Source organism: Camelina sativa, chromosome 3 (genome assembly GCF_030686135.1).
Source record: "Camelina sativa cultivar CO46 ecotype springtype chromosome 3, ASM3068613v1".
NCBI lineage: Eukaryota > Viridiplantae > Streptophyta > Magnoliopsida > Brassicales > Brassicaceae > Camelina > Camelina sativa.
The window spans coordinates 23,599,873-23,611,074 of NC_141882.1; the positions used below are offsets into that span (position 1 = coordinate 23,599,873).

The 11,202-nt window shown below is 37.8% G+C and overlaps 2 protein-coding genes and 1 pseudogene across 3 annotated transcripts; 2 read left to right on the forward strand and 1 right to left on the reverse strand.

The window, feature by feature from the left end:
- Positions 1–4,732: 4,732 nt before the first annotated feature.
- LOC104777568 (uncharacterized) lies at positions 4,733–5,310 on the forward strand. The gene has a single exon (XM_010501840.3). The coding sequence runs from the start codon at positions 4,885–4,887 to the stop codon at positions 5,194–5,196; it is 312 nt and encodes a 103-aa protein (XP_010500142.1). The 5' UTR covers positions 4,733–4,884; the 3' UTR covers positions 5,197–5,310.
- Positions 5,311–5,413: 103 nt separating this feature from the next.
- LOC104777569 (chlorophyllide a oxygenase, chloroplastic) lies at positions 5,414–8,594 on the reverse strand. Of its 2 annotated transcripts, XM_010501841.3 has the most exons (9): positions 8,125–8,594; positions 7,737–7,973; positions 7,417–7,521; positions 7,051–7,326; positions 6,824–6,971; positions 6,560–6,744; positions 6,360–6,472; positions 5,973–6,267; positions 5,414–5,895 (listed from the first exon to the last, which is right to left on the reverse strand). In XM_010501841.3, the coding sequence occupies exons 1-9, from the start codon at positions 8,209–8,211 to the stop codon at positions 5,731–5,733; spliced, it is 1,611 nt and encodes a 536-aa protein (XP_010500143.1). In that variant the 5' UTR covers positions 8,212–8,594; the 3' UTR covers positions 5,414–5,730. The 2 variants fall into 2 exon arrangements, with proteins under 2 accessions (XP_010500143.1, XP_087362814.1); XM_087506688.1 differs by having other exon boundaries at positions 5,667–6,267; positions 8,125–8,503.
- An 849-nt stretch (positions 8,595–9,443) lies between these two features.
- LOC109130644 (uncharacterized) lies at positions 9,444–10,803 on the forward strand (annotated as a pseudogene).
- The last annotated feature ends 399 nt before the right edge of the window (positions 10,804–11,202 follow it).

Sequence of the window (11,202 nt, forward strand, 5' to 3'; positions counted from 1 at the left end):
ATCAGTTCTGAGTATCATGATTTGCTTCCCTAGATCCTTCTCCACTAGATTTTTAAATGCCTTGAACATGCTGAATGCATCGCTCTTCTCCTTCATCAAGATAGACCACATGTATCTTGAAAAATTGTCAACTATAACAAATACATACCTGTTATGAGCAAGGTTTGGTGGTGTAATCGGACCACAAAGGTCAGCATGTAAGAGTTCTAACGGTTTGGAAGCTCGAAAAGTGGTTTTCCTTGGAAAAATTTGGCGATCTGTTTTCCCACTAAGCATGACTCGCATATCCGAGTCTCATCACTGATTTTGGGCAACCCTTGAACCATCTCTTGTTGTGACATAGTTTTAGTTGTTTTAAAACTTACATGTCCTAGGCTCGCATGCCATTTCCATGTCTCATCCTCAAGTCTTGAGTTTAGGCATATAGGCTTATCAATTTTCAGGTTTATTTTGTAAAGCCTATTCTGAGTTCGATTGACTCTTACTAGCAATCTCCCACTTGGATCATGAACCATCAAGTAGTATTATCTCATCCTGACATCACAGCCGACTTCCGTAGCTTGTCCTAAACGTAGGATGTTGCTCTTGAGGCTGGGAATAAAATAAATGTTTGTGACAATCCTTTGTTCACCTGTTTTACCTTAAAAGAGGATTGAATTTTTTCCTTCTATATTGACATAAGAGCCATCTCCAAACTTCACCTTGCCTTTTATTTTCTCATTTAGTTCTGTGAAATAATAGACTTGTTAGGTAATTTTTCAACTTGGAGAAGGTTGTTTCGCATCGCTCATCCTATTTAAAGTCCTTGTTCCCTTTCAGTAGTTAATAAAATAGCAAACACTTTGGTCGACCTAGCGATGACACGCAGCTACCCGTCCCATAAGACACTGGACTTATTTCTTATTTCTGGGAGAATGTAGCTCGAGAATTGCCGCGATCTATTTTAGATTTGCTTCGATGCATCGTTTGGTGATCGCGAAAAATTCTCCAGATTTCACTGCGAATGTACATTTGGCTGGATAACATGATCTGTCTCGACAAGAGAGTTGATGTAACACCCGTGTCCCAAAAAATATGAAATATTGGAGTTTATATCGGGAATTAGAGTGAATTTGGTCTAATTTCTGGTTGGTTTACTAAGCTAGTTGAGTTATTAATTAAACCAAAGGGTGGTTAATTAGTTTTGGTTTAGATAAACCTGGTTTAATCTAATTAAACCAAAAAGCCCTATTTTTTCTTCATGAGAATGACGCCTCTTTTTCTTTTGTGATTGTCGTTGTTGGTCTGTAAGAAAAAGAGGCCTCTTGGTCGATTTGGTGTGAAAGAGAAGAAGGAGATCAACAAAGCTTTGTTTTAGAGAGAAGAAAAAGAAACAGAACTATTAGGGTTTGGGAGAGGGAGGGTTCGACTGTTGAAATTGTTTCCTAAGGTAATGATTTTTTTGGTACAGTTGTACCTAAGCCTTTTTCGTAGCTTCTCCTTTTTACAGAAGTTAATTTGGGTTTAAAATCTGTGAGTTATTGGCAGTTTGTGGGACACGTTTTCTCAGACGCGAGTTGAGACCATTGGAGACTGTAACTGAGATCGTGGTCTCGTCAGGTTTCTGATCGGCACAAGATTTTGTTGGAAGCTTCGTGACGTCTAGGGCTAGCTTTTCAACGAAGGGATATGATACTTAACAGTTAGTTTTTATTTTAAGGTTTCGTCTTTGAGACTGTTTCTGATGTTTCTGTCCAGTTTGCTTCAAGGTTGCTTTTGGTTGTAGGGCGTTTCTGGATAGTTTAAGATGCGAGGAGAGTCTCTCCTGGTTTTATTTTTTGTTAGAATTAGCTTGTTAAGGTGAGTGCATGACCATGAACTTATCTAAGCGATTGGGTTGTATGACTTGTGTTATTAGGTATTCTATTTAATGAATGGTTTGTTATATTTTATTTGTATTTGTACTTTTGATTTGCTTGTGTGTATAACTCATAGATGGGAGGATCGCCTCACTGGATATTTCTGTGAATACTCACGCATCTCATTGTGTAGAGTGGAATCATGGCGATGAGGTGGATGATGATCTAGTGTCTTGGTTGTTGTTATGTGTTTATGTTATTTTGTTGTTGGAACCTTGTTAGAAGTATGCTAGGTTGCTGGTTTATATTGGTTATGATTGGTATTGTATATTAATATATTGGAGTTGGTTTGATATGTCTTCCATTCTGTATGTTGGGTTGTTGTTGGTTTATTAGTTGGTTTATAATTAAATATTACGGGATATTTAACTATATTATTATATTTTTTTAAAACAGGTCTGATTGTTTCATTTGACAAGCATATCGTCGATATATACCTCCATGGTAGTTCCTTGGAGATCGGCAAACATTTGATTGACGATTCATTGGTAGGTCGCTCCTACGTTCTTTAATCTGAATGACATTACCTTGCAACAGTAGGTGACTCGATTGGTTATGATGGCTGCCTTTTCTCGGTCATCGGGATGCATGACGATTTGGTTGTAAACTGAGAAGGCATCCATAAAGGAAAGGAGTTGGTGCCCCGCAGTTGCTTCCATGAGTCTATCAATATGAGGCAAAGGAAAGATCCACAAGCTTTATTAAGGTCAGTGAACTCTACGCACGCTACTTACCATTTTTCTTTTTGAAGACTACCGGGTTGGCGAGCTAATCTGGATACTAGACTTCGATGATCTGCTTAGCTTAACAATCATTCCCCTCGTCGTTAACGGCCTGTGCTTGTTCTGGTCCTAGCTTCCTTCTCTTCAGCCAGATTGGTTTGAAGGTGGGATCAACATTAAGCATGTGGCTCGTTACGTCCTTACTGATGCCCACCATATCCGATAATGACCACACGAAGATTGATGAGTGTTCCTTGAGGAGTTTAATGAGGTCAGCTTTATAATTTGTTTAAGTCTTTTCCTGATCGCTACGCAGCGAGTAGGGTCCAACTCGTTGATGGAAACTTGCAATGTTTTTTTACAATTGCTAGCATATATCTTTTGAGTGGCTCATGCGTCATATCTCTCGACTCCAATTGTTCCTTGCTCATTCGGTGTTTATTTTCAATTGCAAAGCATGTCTTGCCTCCCGCTGGCTTCCGTATAAGGTGTAAATATTTTTGCTAGACACTGAGAATTTTACGCAATGGTGGTAAGTCGATCAAACTGCTCGTGCGGTGTTCAACTAAGGAGTACCAAGGATCACGCTATAGATTGGTGGTGTGTCTACGACTAGAAATTTAGTTAAGCGGGATAAATCTCAAGCTTCTACTACCCACTTGATCTTTCTGACCTTTAGCTCGGCCTTTAAGTTGAAGCTGGTTAGGGGTCTGGTGTTAGGCTTAATCTCACCCTCGTTGATTTGCATTTGCTCTAATGTTTTTTGGAATATTAAATTAACCGAGCTTCCGATATCAATGAGTACCTTTCCCAAATCAAAACTTTCGATATTGATCTGGACGACTAGAGTATCATTGTGTGGATGTTGTATTCCTTGGTAATCATGGCCAGTGAAAGAGATTGTGACATCTTCCTCTCGCTCGTTAATTGGGCAGTTTTGGATGTGAAAAACTTGTCGCTTTTGCTTCCAAATTGATCTGAGCAAGTCGTTGCAGTCTTGAAGTCCTCCCATAATCATGTTAATTTGCCTTTTTTGCCGCAGGCTGCTCCTGATTAAGTCGGCTTTTGTGGTTCCTCCATTGTGGGCTAGTTGGATCTGGATTTTTTTGCTCAGCATTTGGCCCCGCAGGCTGGTCCTCCATCAGATTATACTGTTCTTCGATGATGCGAAAGATGTGCTTCCTTTGATTTTGGAAATTTCGTCGATTCCTTCCCCTCATTGGCCCTTTAGGACGGAACTCAACCTCTACTTCCCTTTTTTAAAATTCTCGAGGAAATCTCCTTGAGATGCCTACATTGCTCCGTTGAATGTCCGACCACTTTGTGAAATGTGCAGTAGAGGTTTCGGTCTGGATCCTACAATCTTATCTCCAGGATGTGTTTTTTGTTCAGAATTAATCTAATCATGCGGTAATTAGTAGAAAATTGAAATAATTTGAAAGGAGAGAGAGAGAAGATGATGGATGACGAAAGAGAATCGCACAAGTGGTGTTCCACTGCAACGTGGTCATCTGAGACGACTTCTGCAATTGGTGACAATTTTGAATCTTATACCATCTTCGATCTTCAAATTCTTCGATTTTGCAAAATCTCTCAACTCTTCAAATTCTAAATCTTATGCATCAGAGGAAGATAAAGGTGAACAACGTCATAAACACAAGATGAAGCACCAAAAATGATGGAACACCAAAGACGATGGAACACCGTAGACGATAAAGCACCGAGGATGATAGATCATCAGACACAATGAAACACCGCAGACAATAGAGTACCAGAAGTGATGAATCATTGGAGAGTATGGAACATGATGAGATTAAGTACTAGTTTTGCTATTTCTCAATAATAATTTTTATATTTAGAAATGGTATTTTTTAGAACATTTGAATGAATGTATGTTTGAACTTTGGAAGAAAACTTTAAATTAATGTTATTAAAAATATTTTTCACTAAAATATATATATATAGATTATTGTTAATATTTAAAACATAAAATAATATCAAATTCTGTTTTACAAAAAGAAAATGAAATTCTTATTTTTCCAAAACAAAATTTTGCACTATTGTCGGAACTCAGAAAATGTAAGAGTAAAACCATTAAATAATAAAAAAAAAAGGGTAAAAGAATTTTATATTCATCGTGCCTCGACTAGAAACCACTAGAACAACAACAACAAAGGCAAAATAAAAACTCGTGTTATCACCTTTGATTCGAAATCATAAACCGACAATTTTGGTGAGAACCCTTAAGAGCTGATTAAAAAAATATGTTCTTCTTCTTCGTTGGTGGGTTAGGGCAACAAGTGAGACAGGTGCTTAAATCCAGCGCCGGAACATGCATAAGATGCGGCTCTGAAGCCGATTTGGTCGATTACGACAAAGTCTTGAAACTCTTCTTCGTTCCTGTCTGGCGATGGCCTGGCAAAGATCCTCTACTTCATTGTAAAGACTGCGATCTGTTCTTCCCTCAGTCACTGTCTTCACCGCCACCAGTGTCTTCTCTAGCTATGTGCCGCTTCTGTGATCGTGTCGTGGAGCCTGATTTCCGTTTCTGCCCCTTTTGTGGCTCTGCTCTGTAACTTTGTTCTGTTTAAAATACTTGTACTTACCTTTTATCTCTCAAGATGTCTTGGTAACTTTACATGCATGTTTAATTTGCTAAGTCTATGAGAGTTGTGTTCTGTTCTTTAAAATCATAACCACTACATACATGTAACTTTTTGTCTTTCGTATATACAAATTTAGATAGTTACAAATTAAGCAAATGATTCTTGGAAGTTGGAAGGCATGAGAGTGTTTATGGGAAAAACTTGATATTCAATTTCTCATAAGAGAGTGAGCTGTACACAGGGAAAAATAAATAACAATATTATTTCCTTTGGATTTACAGTGCATGTTTTTTACTTTTCTTATCTAACCAAAAGTTGTTTGTTTCATCAACTTCTTCTAGATGAATCCACAGACCCCGGGTACTTGGTTAAGCTTTCTCTGCGGCGAGAACGAACCAGATAACAACCTGAACTTTTCTTGAGAGGTTTGCTGGTGAATGTGAAGTTGCTAAAACTTCCAACGTTTGCTAAAACATTAGAATTTTTTTTTTCCTTCAGTATCAGTTAGTCAGAGAACGGTAGTTTCTCGTCGCCACGATCTACCGCGTTCCTCCATAGTCTATACCGAACTCCTAGCTTGTCATAAGCAACTGGTAAGTTCCATATGTTTGCACCATTCAACATCCGTTCTTGCTGTCCTAGAACCAGCCGTAGATCTTCGTTTAAGACCTGGAAACATAGAAATGGTAACTTAAGATACAGGAATGCCACGATGAGATGATCGATTCATTTGCGCTGTATTTTACCTGTTCAGCGAAATGTCTCCAGAGGTGTTCCATGAATGGAAGATTCTTCAAAATAGGAGCAAAGTCCAGTGACATTCGGTATAGAAGTCTTGTCTTGTTTTTGGAAGAAGGTAAACAGACATGGAGTTGATGAAGATGTGTTGCACACTGCTTTGTACTTTTCCCTTCTAGTTTCCCTGGTTTGGAGATCCCTATTGTCGATAGCACAATACAAGGCGGTTTAAATTCCATATCGATTGGATACGGATCCCAGTACCCTTGGAGACCCGAGGAAGGCGTTAAGAACTTCACCAAACTGCAGGTGCAGAAACAAAAAGCTTAAAACGAGTACACAGTTAAAACAGATTTATCTTAATGCTGAAAAGAGTAATAAGAGTTAAAACAAACCTTGGGACACTCCAGCCTTTAGCAAAAGTGGATGTGTGAGTGAATGGGGCATGCGCAAGATCCAATAGATTATCTAAGAGCAACCCGTGTTCCACCGGAAGTTCCATTACAAGCTGGGAGTTTATCAGAGATCAAATGAGAAAATGACACATAGATATGAGTTGATTGGATTGGAGAGATGCTTAAAATGTAAGAATTACCTCAGCATGGATTACAAACCCTGATGGAGGTTGTAAAGAAGGAATTGTAGGTGTAGGTGGATCACTGCCAGGCCAGATCCATATCATACCTTCTTGTTCAAGACAAGGCAACGACTTGATCTTCACCTTCAGTAGCTTTGTAGATGGCATCTTCTTACATTCTCCATCGGTTGAGTATTCCCATCCTACAAGGTCACATCTAATAAGATACTACATGTGGTTTTTCACTTGTTGTCAACCATGTGTAGAGAATGAGTTACTAACCATGGTAAGGACATTGAATACGCCCTTCGTTTACTGTGCCAAGATCAAGCGGACACGCTCTATGTGCACATGTATTCCGTACACATCCTGGTTTCCCATCTTCACCTCTAAAGATAACCCATGGTTGCTCAAAGCATTCAATTGGCACCTTGAGACATAAACAATAGCATTTGTCAGAAGCTTGTAAATAAATAAAGACAGAAATCAGGCAAGAACTAGCATTATACCATTGTGTCATGCTTGAGATCTGCAGTGAAAGCGACCGGATACCAAAAATTCTTCAAGTTTGGACTATAAGGCGGAACCGGACCAGAAACATTCAAGCTCTTAGCACCAGTGTTTGTCTTTTCCCTGTCTAACTCGATAGTAGAAGTAGAGGTTGAAGAGGAGGGTTTATCTAAATCCGTTACAACTCTGCCAGGTAACAACCTATCATTTACCAGTTCTTCCATGTGAGCTAACTTGTCTAAAGCAGTTGAAACCCTTGCTTCAGATATATGAACCTGTTTCGTTTTGAAAAAAGAGTTCGAAATAAGCCTGAAGAGGAGCCCTCACTAAAAAGCTAATTTTCAGAGAATAGCATTCTTAAGAACCTGTTGGTGTGCTTTTGATAGTTCTTCCTGCAATCCAGCTAGTTCTTTCTTCACAGTACCGATGGACTTGTACTCACGAGCTAGGGGATTTAGTACATCTACCACCTGACACAAACATAGCATCAAATCCCATAAAGCAATAATGAGCTAGTCTTAGCTAAACGCCAACTATATCTAGCCTAGGACTAAATGTAGCAAACTACAGCTATTTCATAGCTCTATTCTTATCATAAGCTCAAGAAACGCAACTTTACAAACTAGATAGACCTAAGTAAGCTCAAAAGAGGTCAATGCAGAAGAAGTTCAAGGAAGAAACAAACCTTGTCATGAAGAATCATAATGGTAAGAAGATCTTGACGAGCACGCCAATCCAAGTATTGAATATCGAATCTAGCAACTTCAATCGCTTGGTTAACATCCAAGAACTTGCCTTTATAAGGAGGAGCTTTTGATCTAGGATCCTCAACATCAAACAAAGGTCTCCACTGACTCTTCTTCTCAACTAATCCACTCTCATCACCAAACACAGCATAAACCCTGAACTCTCCTTTCACTCCCTGTAACCAAAAAAATCACTTAACCAATTAAAGATCAAACCTTTTCTATCAAACAATCACTCTACCGTCAAATATAACTAAACCCAATTCCCAAAATTCCAGAATTTGACAATGATTTCACAACCCAAGTGGAGAAGAAGAGTAAAGTTACCTTCTTTCTAGAGAGATAAGATGATCTGGTTTTAGAGAAGGAGATAGGAAGAGATAAAGCAGAAGCACTAAACACGGCGGCGTTCATGGCGTCACCGGAGAGAGAAGGAAGAAGACAATAGATTAGAGAAACGCTATGAGAATTTTATCTTTTTATTAAATTGAGATTTTTTTGATGATAAGAGTTTGGATTTTGCCCGCGATCTGAGAATGCCTTCGGACAGATGACACGTGGATAAGTAATTGTATACGTGGCAGTACTATCATCCACATGATGGTGCCGAGGGATTTGCCAGCTCGGATTCTCTAAGATAGCTTTGCCTTTTGTGAATTTTCTTTGCTTTGGTTTTGTTATTTTCCTGCTTTGGTTTCTCCATCACAAGTTTTTTTTTTTTTTTGAATGGTCAAAATATTAACTTTTTTTTTTGGCTCCCCAAATAAAGTATTGTTCGGACAAAAATGTTGAACTGCAGATAGATTTGGAAAAGTATCGAGAGATATATGTGTCCATATAATTTTTATATTAGGTAAAACTCCACACATAGTACCGAATAAATATATGCAGATAAAATTAGAATTATGTTTAAATTTATTTTTTTAGTATCTAAATTATGTAAAAATATATATATAACCCTTGAAAATATGTTTAAATCAAATTATTATATATCAGTTAAATATATGTATAACCTCTTTCTTAATCTATGCATGATTTTTTATTTTTTAAAAAATTTCTTTTATTTTGTGTAAGAATATGTTTCACCCGTGAAATATTCTACCAATGATATTAAATAAGTCAATTCCCTGTAATAATGATTATTGTGATAATTTTATTTTGGATACTTTAAATATGTGAATAGTAATCAATTTTTTTAATAGGTGAATAAATTCCGGTTTTGAAAACGTTTTAGATCTAATGATTTTATATTTTAATAATTAATTATGTTATAAAAATGATTAAAATTAATTTTAAATTGAATTTTTTTAATTAATTGTAAAAGAATATTCCTTAATCATTCAATAGCAATTATGTGTAAATATCTATAAAAATGAAGACAATAAATTCATTGGTGTTCCGAGCTCTCTAACGACGACACATCAACATTTTCTTGAGAATGCTTCTCTATTAATATATAGGGGATTGACTAAGTCTAGTTATGCAATATCTGTAAGTACTTAGGTTTAATTGTCTGCATATGTATATTATGGTTCTACCCGCTGATGAATAGAGTAAGAAAACCTTTTACACCAAACTAGTTTTCTTGACATGGTATGAGAGCAATATCTAAAATTTTAGGTTTTACAATCTTTAGCTCTTTTATATCTTTGCTCTGTTTTTCTATCTTTCTTTGCCCTAAGTATCTCGATCTATTCTAATCGATATACTCTCTATATTCTCTCGAAGATGACAGAAGAATCTGTTACTAAACCTACCTCAACCATGACATCTACTCGTCCTGAATCTACACGTCGGAGAATTGATCCTTATGATCTCTCATTTGGGGATAACCCCGGATCTATCATCTCGCAGCCACAATTGCGAGGACCCAACTATGATGAATGGGTGTTGAATCTACGTCTTTCCCTTCAAGCAAGAAAGAATTTTGGTTTTGCGGATGGATCGATTCTCAAACCGAGTGATGACTCGGATGATCTTGAGGAATGGTGGGCAAATAACGCCATGGTGGTTTCGTGGATCAAGCTTACGGTGGCGCCGGATTTGAGCATTTCGTTGTCTCACCATGAAATCGCTTGTGATCTGTGGATGCATATACAAAAGCGTTTCTCAGTGTTGATCGGGCAAAGGGTTCAGCAACTCAAAACAGAGCTAGCCAATTGTCAGCAGAAAGGTACAGCTGTGGAAGCATATTATGGGAAGCTTACCAAACTGTGGACGAGTCTTGCGGATTTTCAGAGAGCTAAGACCGTGGAAGAGATTGCAAAGGAGCGTGAGGAGGATAAAATTCACCAGTTTCTTATGGGTTTGGATGAATCCTTGTTTGATGCGGTGAAATCCTCTCTCCTATCTCGTGATCCATTGCCTTCTCTTGATGAGGCATATCAGGTTGTGACTCAGGATGAGGAGTCTAAGAGAGGGAGCCGTGTGCTGGAAGAACGAAACGAAGGTGCGAGTTTTGCGGTACAGACTTTGGTTCGTTCTCGTCAACAGAGTGTGCTTCGTGATCCAGCTGCGGTTTGTACTAGTTGTGGACGAACTGGACATTTTGCTGCCAAATGTTTTCGGAAGATTGGCTATCCTTGGTGGTGGGGTGATCGTCCTCGGTCGAATGGCTCGAAGCTCCCAACCACACAATCGGGAAGCTCGAGTAGTTCTCCTGTTGAACGACGTAGAGCTCTGTCTTTGCCATCCAAGAGCGTCAAACCAGCTCATGCCAACCAGGTGGTACTTGCTAAACCATCTGCAGTTGCTAATTTGGTTATCACAGAGGCTGATCGTTCGGAAGCATTGGCTTAAGTGACCAAGAATGGGAATCTTTGAAGAAGCTTAACGAACGAAAGTCAGACACACGTGAACGAATCTCAGGTAAGTATTTTATCGAATCATGGGTTATTGATACAGAGGCTTCTAATCACATGAGACTAGTTACAATGGTCTGTTGTAAACTATATTACAACTGTTGAAAAAATATTTCCACTACAATGGTTTGTGGTAAACGAAAAGTGACTGATGTGGCAAATTTTGTGTTGATAATTATCAACACCCGTGAAAGTAGAAGGAAGAAAATAAATGTGACAAGTGTTGTATTTTAATTGGGTGGATTGATTTTTATGTTTTTTTTTCATCTCAATTATATAACTTCAATTATTTCATAAAATTTATAAATAAATATATCAAAATTTATATCAAAATTTATTATTTTCATTCTCTATAAATTGAGACTACTTCCATTTGACTTGGACATAGAAAAAAAACTCGTCCTTAGATAAAAAAGAAAAAGAAAAATTAGTCTCCAATAAACTTTTGTTTTAGCTATAAATATCCATTTATCTAAATGGATCCAAACAATAACCCTTTCAACACCCAAAATTCTTCTAATTAACCTTTCAACTACCCAAATCC

What these genes read in the sequence shown, in the direction of transcription:
- LOC104777569 (XM_010501841.3), bottom strand. Translation starts at nt 8,211, where the DNA reads ATGAACGCCGCCGTGTTTAGTGCTTCTGCTTTATCTCTTCCTATCTCC. An exon ending in CTTATCTCTCTAGAAAGAAG is followed by an intron (nt 7,974 to 8,124) that starts GTAACTTTACTC and finishes TTTTGGTTACAG; the next exon opens with GGAGTGAAAGGAGAGTTCAG. An exon ending in ATCTCAAGCATGACACAATG is followed by an intron (nt 6,972 to 7,050) that starts GTATAATGCTAG and finishes TTATGTCTCAAG; the next exon opens with GTGCCAATTGAATGCTTTGA.
- LOC104777568 (XM_010501840.3), top strand. Translation starts at nt 4,885, where the DNA reads ATGTTCTTCTTCTTCGTTGGTGGGTTAGGGCAACAAGTGAGACAGGTG.